Here is a 19636-nt window from a genome sequence, read left to right as displayed (position 1 = left end):
CCACAAGTGAGTGTAGGTCGAAGCGCCGGCTCAGTTTGTCTCAAAAGTGCGCGAGAGCGCAAAACAATACAAAGGCATAACTAAACATAACGGGAATAGGGTGGGAGCTGACCTCCGTAAATTGGAGGTCGGGAGCCCAAAACGAGGGGGGAATAAGGGCGGTAAGCCGCAAATAAAGTAAAAAAAAAAAGGCATAATAACCCTGCAGGGGAAAAAGAGTTATTAAGGCAGACATAATATCAATCATAGCAATATATCCATGAACATAATAAATCAATTAACGATAAAGGAAAAGTAAGGGGTAAAGAATGTTTCGGGAGGCAACAAGAAGTTGACTTATCTGCTTGGAGCCGCATTTAAAAGAGGTTGATTGCCTAGTGATTACTGCTATTGTTAGGTCTGTAATGTTCTAGTATGGAACTTTTACTTTGTGACATATGCGGCTGCTTGGTCTGCAATTAAAAGATATAAGCATAATGGTAGCCTCCGGTCTTGTTATGAAATTAGACTTTCTAGTTTGTAGCCTGCAGCTTCTCCAGCGGGCTGCAGCTGGATGAGGGACAGACCAGACCCTGGCCTACTTTTTTAGGTTGAGCCTACTAGACCGCGCACATGCTTTCCTTGTCCCTCTCAAGTTGTCAGTCTTCTGTTTGCCCCTCACGTGGAGCATTGCTTCTTTAAAATGTCTTTGTCGGGCACCACTGCGTGCTTTTCAAGCACCACGTTTTTCTTTTATGTGACAGTTCATTAGTATGTGTGTTTTCAGGCAGTCTCCCTTATGTACGTTTCTTCCCCTACATTCCGTGTTGCTTTTTGTTTTGTGATTGCTTCTCCCCACATCTTTCACCTCTACCCATTGCTTCACCCCACCTGCGCCCTCCATGTTGATTTTGCACCTGCTCTCCCCCGTAGGTTGTGTCCCCCTCCAGCCTCCCATGTTGCTTTCGCTTCCTGTTCTGTTGCCTCGCTGTTCGCACTTCCCTCCTTAGTGTTACTTCACCATTCACCCCTCACTCTTTGTTGCTTCTGCTCTTCCTGCTTTAGAAAAACCAGCAACTAAACAGAGAAAAAAGCTACTTTGTCATTATGTAGGTGTGTACATTATGCAGGCTTTTTTTCCTTTGGACTTGCTGCACTGCATCTCGAATGCTGTGCATTGTGGCTAAAAATCATTTATAAGCCAATTGGTCATGAAGGCAAAACAGATTGGCTTTGCGAATGCTTGTCTTTATAGTGGACTGATTTGTTGCTTGAGCGTTAGGTTTCTTCATGAGATTGATGTGCTGAGGCAGTTTGGCTAGCTGTGGAGTAGAGAAGCCTGTTGTTCAATATCATCCCTTTGGGTGCTAATCTGAAAGTGTCATGGCTGTGGGTATGCCCAGTGCTACGGGTAGTTGTGAGCATGTCAGCCGGATAGGCAGGGGTGCCAGTCGTGATAGCATTGCACATGATACAGGGTGGGAATGATCTATTTCTACACAACACTAATTAAGGCGTGGTAAGGCATATAGGATTACCTTAATGGGCCAGTGCAGATTCTGACGGACTGTGGGGCAGGGCATTGGTACCATCCAGATGCAATGGTATGAGAAATTGAAAGACAGTACTGAAGTCCCCTTGTAGCGTTCATATTTTCACTTTCTAGAGGGACATGATACGGGGCTGTTTTTTGTTTTTTTCGTGATCTGTTCCTTGAAGGGGAGAACTGTGCCCGGGGCGAATCAGAGTGACATGCCAATGGGTGAATTTGGGGCTTGAATACATCCAGGCTCATGTTGTTGAGCAAGGTTTGGGTTAATTGTTGCTTGTTGTTCTTGTGGGGAAATCAGCAGGTTATCAGAATCCTCTTAGACTTGGAGGTGCCCATGTAAACAAACTGATTAGGTGAAAGGAAAAAAAGTGAAGGGTGTTTTGCAGTTAATCCCATTAAAAACTTCAGGGTGTGGATGATTGCAGGACGATTCTAAGGCAAGTGAGAGGCCCAATAATAGCAGAGGTCATGAGCCATCTTATACTGTAGTTAGGAGGGAGTCCTCTGTGATTTGTTGGGTCGCTATCTTCGTGCAGGAGATGATTAGCATTGATGTGATCTTGAAGTTGTACATTGACTGCTTTTTGATGAGCTTGCCAGTGATGGGTCAGTAGTTGGCAAGGTCACCCGGGACTAATGGGAGTTGTTTCAGGAGTGAGGATATGACCTGTCTTGAGAGCTTCAGGAAAGATGCTTGGAGTGAGGAAAGCATTGACAATGGTGAGTAGAGGTAAGTCTCCAAAGAAGGCTTTGCTGAAGTACGAAAGTAGGACATCATCTTCATGGGCTTTGAGCGAGTTGAGTATGTTGGCAAGATCTGCGAGAGACACGGGCATGAATGGTGACCATTCTATGATTCAGTATGGTGGTATTTATTTCAGAGAAGAAATAGGCTTGATGTTGCTGGGAAATCAAATTGTCTGTTCTATCATTGAAGAAGTGTTTACTGGATTTGGTCTTTGGAGTGTAGTATATGCCGGTCAGGCAGGTTTAGTATAGTTGATTGTTTTGAAGAGCGTTCACCTTCTGATGGTTCGTTAAAGGTATTGTACTTGACTTCGGTTGTTGTGATGAGTTGTCGAAGTGATTCATGGAGAGACTCTCTTAGCATGAGGTCATTGGGCTTCTGTTTTTCTTCAGTTTTCCTTTCTCATGATGGAGCGTTTGTTGTCATAAAGGCCCTGGAGTACCTTGTTGCTGAAGGGTTCAGTTTGCAGTTTTCTTTTATGCTTAGAGTGTGGATGTTGACATGTTTTTTTTCCAGAAATGCATTGAAGTCTTTTAGGAGGGTATTGATATCAACGTGGTGTTTCTGGGTGAGAGAAGAGTTTTGGGCTTGAGGCTGTCTAAGAAGTCTTTGAAGCCTCTGAAGGTTTGCTGCCCTATTTCGCTTTGGCCTAAATGTATTGGTGGATGCTAAACAGGGTGATTGAGTTGGCAAGGGGATCTGTCCACCACTCTCAGGGTGTTGGCAGCTTGCATTGGATGGTTGGTTATGTCTAGAAGATGAGTCTGGATGTGATCTTTTATGCGTGTTTATTTGTGACGTGGTGTACCATTTCGAGTGTCTACGAGGTCTTTTTTTTTCTTCTGGAGTTGAATGTTGAAGTCTCAAAATCATGTGTGTGTGTATTGATTGGACGAGGTGGTGAAGAGGGCAGAAAAATCATCTGACATGCTTGTCCTGTCAAGGAGAGCTGTATGTGAAGTTGAAGGTTGCTGCCCGAGTTGTGGAGATTAGACCAAATCCAGTCTCGAGAGCAGCCTTTGCTCCGTCTCCTTAGGTCTAATTAATGTGGATATTTCAGTGCATCTAGTTGATTTTTACGCATTTTAAACAGTTATTTCTGAACCTGTCCACTTATTATAATTGAGTCGCCTGCTAGCAGCCATCTCAATTTGTTAAAAATGTTACTATTCGACTTTGGTGATTTCATTTTTTTGTTGCTAAGGGACAGATCGGCCTTGGTGATCTTTTTGTCACTGAGAGACAAAAATAGACTACCTCAGATCTCTCTCTGCTTATATGTGGGGTATTAATTCAACGAGAACATGAGACCTGAAGTTGTCCGAGACTAGTTCACGATCCTGGATTTTTTGTGTGTGCTTTGTTTAATCAGCCATATAACCCTACTTATAATATTGTGTTTATTTAGATGGTGTTTTAAAAATATTCTAATGTTTTTAGCCTTTTGTCTAATTTCAGATTGCTTTTGAATATGTAGCTCATCTGTACATATTGCTTGCGGAGAGTCCATGGTCCAATGATTGGGTTTTAAAATCCATTCTTACATGCTGTCCGGTGTGAGGGCTAAGGGGATAGTTTGGGAGTCTATCGATGCATCGACTTAATTGACAAGCTTGGTTGCTTCTGTGAAGCTCAAGGAGTTAATAGCCTGCATAGTTGTGGGTGTCTCATTTGACCATAGCATACACCCTCAGGCCCTATTCAGGAAAGATGACCATGTTGGTTTCCTGAGTACCCAGGAAATAAGCTGTAGAGCATTAAAATAAACTGTCAGCACTGTGAATATAATCTTGCTTGACGCTAAATGTCACAATCTGTCTGGGGAAGGCTCACTGATCCTCGGCACCGTACACCACTGATGTGCCTGGTCAGAGATATTATGAGGAGTAGTCACAGGCGTCAAGGCTATGTCCCTCACTATTTCTTAAATCCTGGACTTGAACAATCCATGTCCCAGGATCTCCTAAACCTCCCCCAATCTGTCTTCCTCCACAGTAGAGATCAGTAGTGAATATGTAATGGACGTAGCGAAGAGCACAATTTGATCAGCCATCAAAACAATATTCACCAGCAAATATTTGGAATTATGTCGAGCCCCACAATCATGAATAGAAATACTATTAATGATCCGAGTATAAGTGCAGAATGCTTTATTTCCGTCTTATTGAACAATGGAAATTGGGTAGGATCGCAAATGGAGCCAAGCAGTGGGGTTATCTTGGTTGGAAATCATGAAGTTGTGAGGGAGCAGAGAAATGATGAGGGCTCAATATGACATAATGGTGTTGAAGCTGAGCATTAAGTATGATCAATGCGTGGAATGTTTATCAGGAAGTTAAGGATTGTGGGAAGGTTCGACTGAGGGAGGGGAGGGTTCTTGTATTTTTCCATTTGCTAAAAGTTATCAAGCTACATTTTAAATGTGTATTAAAATCTGACGTTCACGATCTTTTCATTTTACTCAAATAATAGGTTTAAAATACTTGGAGTCATTCACATGTTTCGTCCCTCTACGCAAGCACGGAACAATGGGTCAGCCCTTATCAGTCATTGTGAGTGATGTTATTCTGCTCTTTTAAGAAAGAGCACATCCATAAAAAAGTTCCATTCAGAACCAGGGTATGCTATGGCAAAGTGTGCTCTGTGAGGCACAACAATATTTTTGCTTTTAACCATTGTTCATTTGTTTTAAATATATTGGCGAATGCCTGGCAGTGCATCAAAAATAAGGTTTTACAAAAACCGTGATAACAAAAAATACAAGCACTACCAAAGTAAAAATGCTGGCAGTCCACACCAGACCTAATAACTTTACCAATGATTTTACCATTTGTGGAACTTTGAGATTCATTTGGACAGATGGGGCTTGTAGTAGACTGTCAGATGCCAGTATTTAAATAATTTGAAATAAAAGTGTGGTTCTATGCTCTAGAGTGTGGTCTGGTACAGAATCCATACTGATTAGTTTAACAACCTCCATGAGGTTGCTGTTAACACAAGGGGCTGGACCCAATAAAGTACTAAAAAAAATTGTGCAAGAGGATACTCTATGTGGCCAAGACTCCTGCAGAGTTGATGATGATGTGCCAAATGTCGTGGCCCTAAACGGCATTTTAAAAATGGAGTCTTTTGTCTTGAAATGTAGGTTGTGAGTAAAACGAGGGCTGTCCTGATTGGCCATCTGCAGGTAAGAAACATTGTTCTTGAGTGTGCTCAGCATGGACAGGAGTTGGATTTTTCCCCCCCTTTGACATATCTACTGAGCACATGGTTCAGATACAATGACTTTGTAGAGAATAATAACTGAAAGTATGTAGTGCCCAAAAATCTATATCTAATTTTTGTATTTTTTTTCTTATTTTCTTTAGGTAGAGTCATTTATTTTGGACCAAGAGGATCTGGATAACCCAGTGCTAAAAACTGCATCAGAACTTTTTTTGTCAAGTGCTGTGGAAGGAACAGATTTAAAAACCGTTGATCCAGAGACCCAAGCACGATTAGAAGCCTTGCTAGAAGCTGCAGGTATGGTTTGTTTGTCTTTTTTCATGTTCAGCTTCATGGATTCTTATGTCCATAATGCATTTTTAATTCTAGTAATTTAATGAGGATTTAACATTGCATGTGATTTGAAGATAAGAGAAAAAAAATGGCAGTGCATCAGTTGCGCAAAACTACATTATAATTAACCAATGTCTTTAGAGAGTAGGCAGCACTGAGATTTAGGTACCTCGCCAGTATTGTTGCTCAGAATCGCCATAGTAGTTGGATAGAGTTTCGCTGCAGACATCAGAGAAAACACTTTTCTGTCTTGACAATCACAAAGGAACTTTTAGAGTATAACCAAAAAAGTGTTCCCCCAAGAATATTGTGTAGAGTTGCATGCTTTCTATAATCCTGATGTGTTTGAAATTGGTGAGGTTGGCGCCTTGGCACATAATACATCTTTTAGGCATCTGAAATCCAGGAGGGACATGTGATATTTGTGTTTCTGTACTTTATAAAATAGTATAAGGCAAGGGAAAGTCTTTGATAACATAAAACATGCATTTTGTTTTACATTTTGTTTTACATGCCACCGAAGGCTTGTAGCTAAAAATGAGCAACATATTCTGTGACTATCTCTCCCTTAAATAAAATGAGGTTACATTTCAACACTGAAGAGAGATTCTATTGGACCGAAAGTTCTCTTTCTACTTGGCAGTTTCTGTGACCCATGATGTCTGAGGGAGGAGATTGTTTTCCAACAGAACTTCTTCAGAAGCCACAGCCTCTCCTCTTCAGAAGCCACAGAATATTCTTTATATAGCCACAACCAACACGTGTTTCGTCAGAGTTGATGAGTAGACATCACTGACTTTATCAGGGCTCTCATAACAACCTCAAAATGGTCCAAGCTAAATTTGTTATTCTCTCAGTTAGTTTAAATCTTCTTATCCAAATCAAAGAATATCTGTATGAATGCTAGTTCACCTGTAGAATGGAGAGTACTCCTCGAACAGTCTCGAATGGCGTGGTAAACCAAATATTCTGTGGCTTCTGAAGAAGTTTTCTTGGAAATAAACCTAACTGAAAACAAGAAGAATGGGGGTTGGGAGCACACTGCCTCACAGTCCCAGCACAGTTCGCCCCTTTGCATCCTGGTAATTGCAGTACACAGTTTTTCACCAAAGTTGGTGCAGACATTGCTGTATATCTCTAGACACGTGTTTCTGGGTTGAGCCCTTCATCAGTAGCGAGCAGCTGTTTTAGAGAGCAAAGAAAAATCATCTGGGGTTGCTGAAAATGCTTCCAAGTTCCTCTCTGGTCACAGTACCACTCACAGGCACGCAGGTGCATCTCCGAAGCTCGTCAGCTTGTTTACTTCTGCTGATGAAGGATATAATCCAGAAACACATGTGTCTAGAGATGTACAGCACTAACCTGCACCAACTTTGGTGGAACACTCCAGCAAAATACCAAGTAAGCATGCACTACAAACTGCATTTACCATAATGCTAAGGGGCGAACTGTGCTGGGAGGTCAGCAGTGTGCTCCCACCCCTTCCTGTTTGAAAAGGCTCCCTTGAGCCATTGAGCTGACGAGCTTGTGGAGATGCGCCTGTGAGAGGTACTGAGACCTGTAAGAATTGTGGCAGCCTGCTCAGCCACACCAGATGAAAATCGTTTTTTGTTTAGCTCTACTGATGAAGGATATAATCCAGAAACACTTGTGTCTAGAGATGTACAGCACTAACCTGCACCAACTTTGGTGGAACACTCCAGCAAAATATTTTATTTATTATTATTTATTTATTTGATTTATATAGCGCGTTATAACCCGGGGGTCTCTAAGCGCTTAAAATACCAAGTAAGCATGCACTACAAACTGCATTTACCATAATGCTAAGGGGCGACTGTGCTGGGAGGTCAGTAGTGTGCTCCCACCCCTTCCTGTTTGCAAACAAGAAGAATTGAACACATTTTTGTGTACATTTGCTGGTGCTCAGGATAATCTGTTGACTCTACAGGACTGAATGTTTCCAGTTCTCACGTGTGGGCATTAGTGGCAGCCCTCTTCCTTGGAGCACTAAATTGAAGACTTTTTTTATTTGATGGTTAGGGAATAGAAGAAACTTTGCGCAAGAGGCCCTGCCACATTCTTGTTTAACTCTACTTTTTGACCGTGTTCGTACTTGGTCCCCCCTCTTAATAAGTAAAAAGAATGTTTTATTAAGGTCTAATCACCTCAGTTTCTGCCTTTTCATCTAGGCTGGCAAAGAAACCAATAACTGCCCTGTTGAAAGTATATAATGTGAGGTGACTGTCTTCAGTTCCTTATGGTTGTGACATTTGGGGTTCTGCAACTAGCTCTACTTTGCAGCTTGTCGAAAATAATTTTACAGGAGTCTCCGGAGTATTCCTCAGTCTATTCCTTCCTATATTGTATATCAGGAAATTGCCCTTAATTATCTTTGTGACACAATATATCTTCGCACCCTTATTGGTATGGGTCACTGTATGGGTTAGATCTGAGTGAACATTGAATAGGGCTATTTTAAGCGATTGTCTTACTCTAGATAAATGACTGTCAATTCTATGGTTGAAATATCTAAGTGACTTTTGTTATTATAATTAGACTTGCCATATTTGAATGCCCTTGTTCCCTCACTAATCTCAACCTAGCTTGGACCCTTAAACATATTCTTAAGTGGTGACAGTCTTCAAGGGAAGAAGAGGAACTATTCAAGCCCTCAGTCCGTGGATATATTGTCTTGGAAACTTCTTCTGGTACTGAGCCATATTTGTCATTTGTTAGCAATTACTCCCAATGATTCATGCTAACAAGATTTAGGTTGAACTTATTACCCAGGTTGTTGGTGATCCCAAATGTGTAGCAGAATGTCAGAATCTCGGGTTCTTGTGGCTGCGACTTTTTGTATCCACAAGAAATCCTACATTTTGTTATGCTTTAAGCTCCAAAAAGATTTTAATCCTGCCTCTATTGAGGGGTAGAAATTTTAGGTAAGTATGTCCCACCCTGTTTCAACAACTATTGTGTGTTGAATTCTCATGCTATTCAGTTGCTCTTTTTTAACTGTACCAGTTAACCTCAGAAAGACACTTGATGGTTGACTTGATCAGCCACGAGATTCTGTGGATGTTTAATTGACCTAGCGTTTAATATTCTATGTATATTTCCAATGATTGATGTTGCTGTTTGTTATGGCCCTGTGCAATTTAGTATTTGGAGTTTTAATTTGCTTTCATAGTTCTCGATGTATTTTATTGGCTGAATTTTTATGGATGTTCTATTTTAACCGACTAAAGAAATGTGATGACTTCTAGTGCACCTACAGAAAATCTCACTTTATCCATAACTTAGTTGCCTGGTATGCAATTTACCCCTTATATATCCACACCATACAACCTCTCACAAACCTATACAAGTACTCTCACCCACTCCCTAATCCAGGGAAATCACTCACTCATACAGCCACTCACGCAACCATTTACTCACCAATACAGCCACTCACGCAACCAGCCACTCGCCCACACAGCCATACACTCACCCATACAGCTACTCAAGCAGACTTATTCACCTATACATCCACTCAACCACTTACATACCCATTCACAAATCCATACAAGCACTCCCTTATTTGCTCACTCACCCATACAGTCATTCACACACCAATCACTCACTCATAGAGCCACAGATACACCCACAAACCCACACAGCTACTCGCATAACTACTTATGCACCCACTCACATACTGATAGTCACACACCTCCTCAGATCACACGATCGAGATAGTGTCTCTCAGTAGTACAACTAGTATACCAATCTAACTTTTGTAGTAGGTTAGAATATATGTTTAATACCAATAAACTCTTAAAAACACTTACTCACTTGATGTTATCAGTGATATCACTGACCATGTCATGAGGGATGTAATATGTGAGGTCATAAGCAGTGCATTGACGTAAGTTATAGTTCGCTCGGTTAGCTAGAACTGCTAAAATTCTATGGTTTTGTATTGGTGTAATCTGAGCCGAACTATAATGTTTTTTGGGTCTCGCTGGTAATGCATCCGCAAGGATGCATGTGTCCAGCTGGAGACGTATAGTGATCAGTCTGGGGGGAAGGAGGACAAGAGGGTGTACGAGCTTTTTCTCCTGGATTCGTGTGCGCGAACGCGCACGTCCCGTCCCGTCCCGTACACATGCGCGCGCATACAGACAGACACTCGCTCACACACACACACCCCCTCCCCAGTCTCACACACGCACTCCAAGACACATACACACACGCACGCACGCACACACACATACACAGCCCCCCCGCACGCGCGCGCACACACAGGGCTGTGCACCCAGGCCAGGGCGTGGAAGCCCCGGGCACACACAATGAGAATGTCAATAATGCTGTGCGGATTTCAAATCCAATTATGAGGACGTAGCCGCCTCGGGTGCCTTCTCTGAGAACGGGCTGTAACAGGGTTAGGTGGCCTGCTGCACGTGGACAGAGCCTGGGCGTGGTCCGAGGATTCGGGGAGGAGCTAGGATTGGAGGTCATGCTGGGACCTGTCTGCTGTGAACAGCGGCGCTGCTGGATTCTGCACCCTAATCTGAGTGAATGGAAATGATACAGTGGGTGATCCACCGACAGCCGATAAAGTCACCGTGAAGCAAATCAAAGCTGGAATGTGTAAAGCTGCGGGAAAATTGACGATAAAACTGGCTCAGCTATGAGAAGAGGGGACTGGCCTGAGAGTCCGCCCCGCTCTTTGCGCTACATTTTTATTGATTTTTAAAATACATATACAGAAATGAGGCAAACATAGCAAACGTTTACTCTGTAAACGGAGTGTAGTCGAATGAGACAAATATTTTTACAGGAGCAGCACATTTCAAGAAACGAAAGCACGTCTTACTACCAAGCTGCACAGCAGGCATTTTATTATATGTGTATATGCACAGAAGAAACTTAAACAAACATTCGATAATCAATATGTGACTCGAGAAAGTCCTGCCATTTTTGCATGAATTTTGAAGGATGATCGGCTGTAGGGTGATCGGGTGGATGGTGACAGGCTAGTAATGCCTGTGAAGGGCCAGCAGTGCTCAGCCTGTCTGTCACACGTCAGAGGGGTGGCAGTGCGATGTGTCTAACTCTGCGCCGTCACTCGTATCACACTAATGTCCTTATGTCGTATGTGTAACAAAATAACGATACACAAGTCGCAGTAGCACCTTCTCTTTTCCTTTCCAGTACATTTATTTTCTTTTACATAGCAGCACATAATACTGTTGTATGCTCTAACCAATCTGTAAGGTGTCCTAAATTCGGGAGAAATGAGACATAGGCAAAACAGACGCATGGCGAGATAAAGTGAAATCAAGATCAGAATCTAAATGTTCTTGTTCCAAAGTCTGCATCATAGTGACTCGAAATCAATTCTTCCATGTCCTCTTGTTGCTCCCGTTCCAGCTTCTGTCTTCTTTCATTCGTGCCTTTCTTTACTTCATCTCTTTGTTTTTTTTATTCTTTTCACTTGCTTCACTCCTCTTTTTGCGTCACTTTCCACCTCTCCTATTCCTCCCTACCATAAACATTAACACTGGTTAGATTTGTTCAACACAGAAGCAAATTTTAGTAGGATAGTGGTTGGCTTCTCAATGAATTTCTGGAACTCTTCCAGACACTGGCCTTCTTCCCTGAGCCACGGTGAATGTATATCTACTCTACAGGGATCAGAGGACATTGTTGGAACACAGAAATTTGCATTTTGGAACGATCAACTCACCTCTAGGGTGCATAGCACATATATCACAAACAAATCCATCTCTAGGTACATTTGTCACTTTGGCTGGAATGTGGTATGGATCAGGATTGCCTTCTAAGGGTTGACCAAGGAAAAGTAACTTCTACAATGTCACCTTGAGTACCACGATACGTCTGGCTCTTCTATAATCCTGTTCGCCTCTCGGGGGCACAGATCTATTACAGACTCTTCACCAATGTTCTTTTAAAAGTGTCACCGGCCTTGAAAGGATGTCCACCCTCCCAACATGATAAATGCTTTCCACAGAATCTGAGGGGCTCACCAGCTCTGCAAATCTTCCTCACCCTCCAAAAACTGTGTTCGAGGCATATGGGCTGCAGATGGTACATTTATGAATAGATCGCCATCTGGTGTTGGGCTCGGATGATTGCACTTTGTTTTTCTTCTGGAGAAGTCTTTGTCGTCATAGGTGACTCCTCCTCTCGGTGTTAGTGCGCATGGGCATCGGCTCCATCCTTAGATTGTTTTTTTCCGCCATCGGGTTCGGATGAGGATTGAAGCGCTCCGGACCGACTTCAACAAAGAAGGTTATAACCGGCGCGTATTCCTTTCCAAATCGACGGTATCGTTATCGAACGCGACTTCACTCCATACCGACTCGGTTCGAAGGACGACGACTACGAGAAACTCGACGTAGTCCAGCCCGGGGTCCATGGAAAGGACTCCATTCAAAAAATGTCCAACGTGTGGTGCTAAGTTCCCACACAAGGACCTACACGAGGTGTGCAACCTCTGCTTGTCCCCTGAACACGAATCCAGGGACTGTGAGGCCTGTGCAGCGTTCTCGTCAAAATCGACGATTAGAAACCGTCGAGCCCGAAGACACGAGGTATCGAGAATGCAGTCACAAGCAATCCCGGAGCTGTTCGAGGACCAGCACCCAGAAGAGGAGGAAGAAGAGGCCGACGAGGCGGGGTCAGAAGCGGACGAGTCCGACGTCGAGGAAATCGACGTCCAACAAACCGTGAGTGACGACGTCCCTTTACCAAAAAACAGACCCCGCACGGTGTCGACCCCGCCCTCGAGCCCGGTCAGACAACCGAAAAAAGTTTCCAACGCCCCGCCTTCGAGCCCGGCAACGAAACAGAAACCGAAACACTCGGTCCCCCATCATAGTGGCTCCGGTTCCGATAAACCGACCACATCGACACCGAAGCACCAGGTCAAGGAAAGCTCGAAGTCGAAGCAGTCCATGTCGACACCGAAGCACGCTTCGGCACCGAAAACACCCTCGACACCGGGGACATCTTCGATACCGAAGAAGTCGGATCCGAACAAAACTTCGGCACCGAAAATACAAATGGACATTGCAAAGAAAAAACACCTTTTGGAACCGAAAACTGCGGTACCGACACAGGAACACGGAACGGATCCTAAACAAAAGACTTTGTTTATTGACCCAAAGACTGGCAAGGTAGCCACAGAACTACCTAAAAAGAGGAAACATGAACATTTGGACGACAAGACTCATCCAAAGAAGAGAACAATGGGGACGAATACAACTCCTCCCCCTTCTCCCAAACCTCACACACCATCTTCGCCTCTTCCTCACAATAGGCCAGATATTCCTCCCACACGCCCATCTACACCTACAACAGATGGAGAGAGTGACACAGGGGAGGGGGGACACCCTGGGGATGATGAGGACACAATCCCAGAGGAGGCAGACCCATGGGAAGAGTATAATGTGGGATCAGGTAATGATACCGACCTGGAGTCATATCCCTCAAAACCTTCACCTCCTGATGACAATACTGGGTTTGCACAACTCATTACTAGAGCAGCAACATTTCATAAGGTAGACCTACATACAGGACCTCAAGTACAGGACTTCTTATTAGAAACACTACCTACTGCACAAAGAACATCAGGAACACTACCAATGCTTAAGGGCCTTCTCAGTCATACATCAGAGATATTCAAAGACCCAGTGAGGGCTAGGGTATTGAACCCAAGAATTGATAAAAAATATAGGGCAGCTCCAAAAGACCCAATATACATTAAGGGGCAAATTCCTCTAGACTCACTAGTGGTCACAAACGCTCGCAAGAGAGCAAACTCTTTATCTACAGGAGAAGCTCCACCTCCTGACAAAGAGTCTAAACTAATAGATGCCTCTGGCAAGAGAGTAGCATCTCAAGCGGCAAACAGTTGGCGCATAGCTAATACGCAAGCACTACTTGCAAGGTATGACAGAGCACATTATGATGAGTTAGAAACACTCATCAAACATCTCCCTAAGGAACATCAAAAGAGAGCAGATCAACTTATACAAGAAGGGAAGTTAATTACTAACACTTCAATAAAGTGCGCCCTAGACGCGGCAGAAACTGCGGCAAGGTCGACAAACACAAGCATCATGTTAAGGAGACATGCATGGCTCAGAGTGTCAGGGTTCAAACAAGAGGTACAAACATCGTTACTGAACCAACCTTTTGATGGGAAAACACTTTTTGGCACAGGGACAGATGAGGCCCTAGAAAAGATGAAGAAGGATACAGAAACGGCTAAATCAATGGGAGCATTGCAACAGCCGACACAAAGAGGTTCCTTTCTAGATCCACCTATAGAGGAGGATCCAAAAGTACAGGTACAAACCAACAGCAAACCTCTTTTACACCTACATCACCCAGAGGTAATTCTAGAGGTGGATACAGGGGTAACAACAACAAGGGTAGAGGTCGCGGAAACAACAACAACCGCAACTCTCCAACCCCAAAACAGTGACTTCATAGAGCTTCCCCCAGACCATATAACACCGGTAGGGGGACGCCTATCACAGTTCCTACCTGTCTGGGAAAACATCACATCAGACAAGTGGGTAAGACAAATTATCCAACATGGTTATTGCCTAGAACTCACAGCTACACCACCAAACATCCCCCCCAAACAGCGTCCAATGAAACAAGATCACCTGACACTATAAAAACAAGAAGTAATATCACTGCTAGAGAAGGTTCCACAGCACCAACAGGGAACAGGAGTATACTCCCTATACTTCCTAATTCCCAAAAAGGACGGGTCTCTAAGGCCAATACTGGACCTAAGACCTCTCAACGCATACATAAATTCGGAACATTTCCACATGGTCACGCTCCAACAAGTACTTCCTTTACTGAAGAAAGGGGACTTTCTTTCTACACTGGATCTAAAAGACGCTTACTTTCATATCCCTATTCACAAAGCCCACAGGAAATACCTCAGGTTTGTGGTAGAAGGACAACATTATCAGTTCAAAGTCCTTCCATTTGGTGTCACGACGGCACCAAGGGTGTTCACAAAATGCCTGGCAGTGGTAGCAGCTCACCTAAGAAGACAACAAATTCATGTCTTCCCATACTTGGACGACTGGCTAATAAAAGCCAGGTCGCAAGAAGAGTGTCTGCAAGACACACAAAAGACAATTCAGCTACTACACCAGCTAGGGTTCACGGTGAACTACACAAAGTCACACCTACAACCAAACAAGGTTCAACAATATCTGGGGGCTACTATAGACACAGAAAAAGCCAAAGTGTACCCCAACCCAGTCAGGGTCCAAGCAATGCTTACAATCACTCAGAGATTTCAGCCACAACACTCACTAACAGCAAGAGTGTTCATGCAGCTATTAGGCATGATGTCATCCTGCATACTGCTAATACCATATGCAAAACTACAAATGCGTCCGCTACAAGAATGCTTAGCGACACAGTGGAATCAGGCTCAAGGGCAGATTACGGATCTGGTGTTGGTAGACGACCGCACACACCGCTCTCTGAAGTGGTGGAACAGAACAAACATTACCAAGGGGCGGTCGTTCCTAGAGCCAATTCCACAGGTGACAATAACAGCAGACGCATCGCTCACCGGATGGGGAGCACATATGGACAAGTACACAGTACAAGGAAGGTGGAGTGTGCAGGAAAGGACACTGCACATCAACTATCTAGAACTACTGGCAGTGTTTCTAGCATTGAAAGCCTTCCAGATACATGTTATCCACAAAGCAGTCCTGATCAGAACAGACAACATGACAGCAATGTATTATATTCAAAAACAGGGGGGGACGCACTCTCTCCAATTATCCAGACTAGCACAGGAAATTTGGAGATGGGCCATTCCTCAAAAGATCTATCTGTTAGCCGAACACCTACCAGGAGTCCAAAACCAGATAGCAGACATCTTAAGCAGACAGTCGGAACAAATACACTAATGGGGACTGCACCAACAAATACTGCAGCCATTCTTCCAAAGATGGGGACAACCAGAGATAGACCTATTTGCCACTCATCAGAACGCAAAATGCCAAAGCTTCGCGTCCAGGTACCCACATCACCTGTCGCAGGGCAATGCGTTATGGATAAATTGGTCCAACAAATTTGCATACGCTTTTCCCCCTCTCCCACTAATCCCATTAGTGGTCAGGAAACTGCAACAACATTCAATGACCATGATACTAGTAGCACCCACGTGGGCAAGACAGCCGTGGTTCACCACGCTCTTGCAACTCTCACAAGTGCCACATCAAAAGCTACGAATTCTACCCATGCACCTTACACAGAACCATGGAGAGATAATGCACCCAGATCCAACTCAATTGAACTTAGCGATCTGGCTCCTGAAATCCTAGAATTTGGGTACTTAGATCTCCCCCCAAATTGCATGGAGATAATTAAACAAGCGAGACGTCCAACCACCAGAGCATGCTATGCAGCTAAGTGGAAGAGGTTTGCTATACACTGTACTAATAACAATATCAACCCTCTAGACGTATCAACAAGGGAGATTATTTGCTACTTATTACACTTACAGCAATGTAATCTAGCGTACACATCTATCAGGGTACATCTAGCAGCTATAGCAGCATACCTACAAAACAGGCAGCGCATATCACTGTTCAGAGTACCAGCGATAAAAGCATTCATGGAAGGTCTTAAAAGAGTCATTCCACCAAGATTACCACCTTCCCCAGTCTGGAACCTCAACGTAGTACTGACCAGACTAATGGGGCCACCCTTCGAACCTATGCATAGGTGCGAAATACAATTCCTTACATGGAAGGTGGCCTTCCTTATAGCCATTACCTCACTCAGAAGAGTAAGCGAATTACAGGCATTGACAATACAAGAACCATTCCTACAGTTACACCAGAATAAAGTGGTTCTTAGAACAAACCCAAAGTTCTTGCCTAAAGTAATTTCAGCATTCCACATCAATCAGCCAGTGGAATTACCAGTCTTCTTTCCAAAGCCACAGACGGTGGCAGAAAGGGCTCTACATACACTAGATGTTAAAAGAGCCATTTTGTACTACATAGAAAGAACACAAGACTTCAGGAAAACTAAACAACTATTTGTAGCATTTTCCCCAACACATAAGGGCAATCCTATCTCTAAAGCAGGCATCGCAAGATGGATTGTAAGATGTATACAAATATGTTACATTAAAGCAAAGAGAACATTAACTGTTCCTCCTAGAGCTCATTCTACAAGAAAACTAGGAGCATCTATGGCATTCTTAGGGAACATTCCCCTAGATGACATATGTAGAGCAGCAACTTGGTCTACACCACATACATTCACAAAGCACTACTGTGTTGATGTACAGGCTGCACAACAAGCCAGAGTGGGCCAAGCTGTATTAAAAACTCTATTTCAAACAGTTGCGACAGACACTGGTGACCACCGCTAGGGATGTAACTGCTGTACAATCTATTCATAAATGTACCATCTGCAGCCCATATGCCTCGAACGGAATATGCTACTTACCAGTATGCATCTGTTCTTGGCATAGAGGGCTGCAGAGTGGTACATGCCCTCCCTGCCTCCCCGGAAACCTGTGTCTGTCCCAACATTATCTTATTTAGATACATTTACATGGGCATATCTTTATGTACTATACTACACTACTCCATCTAACCCTACTATGGCAAAACAATCTAAGGATGGAGCCGATGCCCATGCGCACTAACACCGAGAGGAGGAGTCACCTATGACGACAAAGACTTCTCCAGAAGAAAAACAAAGTGCAATCATCCGAGCCCAACACCAGATGGCGATCTATTCATAAATGTACCACTCTGCAGTCCTCTATGCCAAGAACAGATGCATACTGGTAAGTAGCATATTCCTTCTCTTCTGTTAACATCCACGACCCACCCCCCAAAAGCCCCTGATTGCACCCTCCTTTGAGACTCAGTAGTGTGACAGGTGCAGAGAGTCACGGAGACCTGGAGACTGGCATTTTTATATTTTCGAAGACAAATACCGCACATTTGCAGAGCAGCTTCAAAAGTCCTACCAAAACAAACCTGCTTATAATTTTTGGGATGAATCCCTCCTCTCCACCTCTATGGACGAAAAGCTCCGTCCTTTTATCTCCTGGGGGGTGTCGGGCGTCCAGACCGAGCACAGGAAGGCCCCTCCCACTTCTGCACCGCACTCCAGTGAGCGCATGGATGTGCCCCGCCTCCCCCCTTCCAGAGCAGAGATGTGTTATAAACATACTTGGGTCTCAATGCTCTCGCAGGCCACATCATGTGATGACTGTGGAAGGAAGAATCTCTATTTTTAGGTCGAGCTGGTAAACTGCATCCGAAGGATGCAGGTGTCCAGCTGGAGACCTAATGTTGCCTGTCACGGGGGAAGGAGGACAAGAGGGTGTTACGAGCTTTTTTCCTGGATTTGTGTGCGCGACGGCGCACGTTCCGTCCTGCGCCGCGCCGTGCACTTCCCTCCCATACTCCCAGCAAGTCAGCCTAACGCGCATGCATGCACACAGACACACACACACGCGCGCGCACACGCACTTACACTTACACAGACATGCAGGCACCCAGACAGGCAACCCCCCCCCCCCCCCCCCCCACAGTCACACACACACACACACACACACACACACACACACACACACACACACGCATACACACAGACTCCAAGACACATACACGCACGCTCACACACACATACACAGCCCGCCGCGCGCGCACACACACATGCCCCCCGCCCTCGCAGCCCAGCAAATAACAAGGCGAAGCCCCACTCACCGGCTTCCTAGGTGCAGCGGCTCTCACCAGCAGCAGGACTCTTCCTGCCTTCTTCGGCACCGGGGCGCAGGGTAGGCTCCTGCCTGCTGCGGTGCTCCAAACAATCGCGGCTCTTCCGTGGGAGGCGGGGTAGGCTCCCGCCCTCCTACTTCCTGTCTCCGGTTGTCCCAGCCGGCCTGCCTGACTTCCTGGTCGCAGGCCGGTGGCGCGAGCTTTGGACGGACTGCAGCACGCGCTCTCGCGAAGATTTCCCTGCCCTCGCAGTTGTTGTAAGGTAAGAGAAAACTGCAACGAATGCTTCACTTGGCTCCCTAATGCTTCTAAGCACTGTTCTGTTTTTGTGAAATACATTGTCTGGAAGGACGTTGTCTTTCCTCACAGAATCAATCTGTGCAACCATTCAACAACAACTGGTTCAAATATACGCTATCAATGTTTCAAGCTTTATTGCAAAAGTCACAATTTTTTTTTTTATATTTCACTTCTGGGAGTGGTATTTGATGAAGACCTATCCTTCCGACCCCATATCGTAGGGCTAGCAGGGAAATGCTTCGGCATTCTTAAAATGCTGAGGAAATTTCTTCCACTGCTCTCCCTGCAATACCGAAAGACTGTAGTCCAGGCGCTAATAGGGTCTCGGTTAGATTACGCAAACGCGCTTTTTGCAGGTTTGCCGAAATACCTTCTGGCCAGACTGCAGATCGTTCAAAACTCGGCGGCCAGGGCCATATTTCGCCTGCCAAGGAGAGCCAGTGCTTCTCTGCTTTTAAACCGGTTGCACTGGCTACCTATTTCTAAAAGAATTAGGTTTAAAATTCTCACGTTGGCGTTCAAAGCCCTCCACTCTGTTGGCCCTAACTACATTAGAAAGCGTATCGCTTTCTATGCACCACGGAGGATGCTGCGGTCAGCCGACCTGGCTAAAGTGGAGGTACCCACTGTCAGACGAGTTCGGATGGGAGGACGGTCCTTCCAATTCATGGCTGCATGCCTTTGGAATGAACT

General features: G+C 44.6%; 1 protein-coding gene across 1 annotated transcript in view; it reads left to right on the top strand.

Annotated features, from left to right (window-relative positions):
• Positions 1-19636, top strand: part of ANKHD1 (ankyrin repeat and KH domain containing 1) — a 1380661-nt gene that overhangs the window by 108940 nt on the left and 1252085 nt on the right. Inside the window, exon 2 of the mRNA XM_078653327.1 lies at positions 5648-5801. Coding sequence (XP_078509453.1) covers positions 5648-5801 — 154 coding nt within the window. The remainder of the gene's footprint in view (positions 1-5647; positions 5802-19636) is intronic.

The sequence above is a fragment of the Lissotriton helveticus genome, chromosome 7, assembly GCF_964261635.1.
Source record: "Lissotriton helveticus chromosome 7, aLisHel1.1, whole genome shotgun sequence".
NCBI classification, from domain to species: domain Eukaryota; kingdom Metazoa; phylum Chordata; class Amphibia; order Caudata; family Salamandridae; genus Lissotriton; species Lissotriton helveticus.
This window is presented reverse-complemented; position numbering and strand designations above follow the sequence as displayed.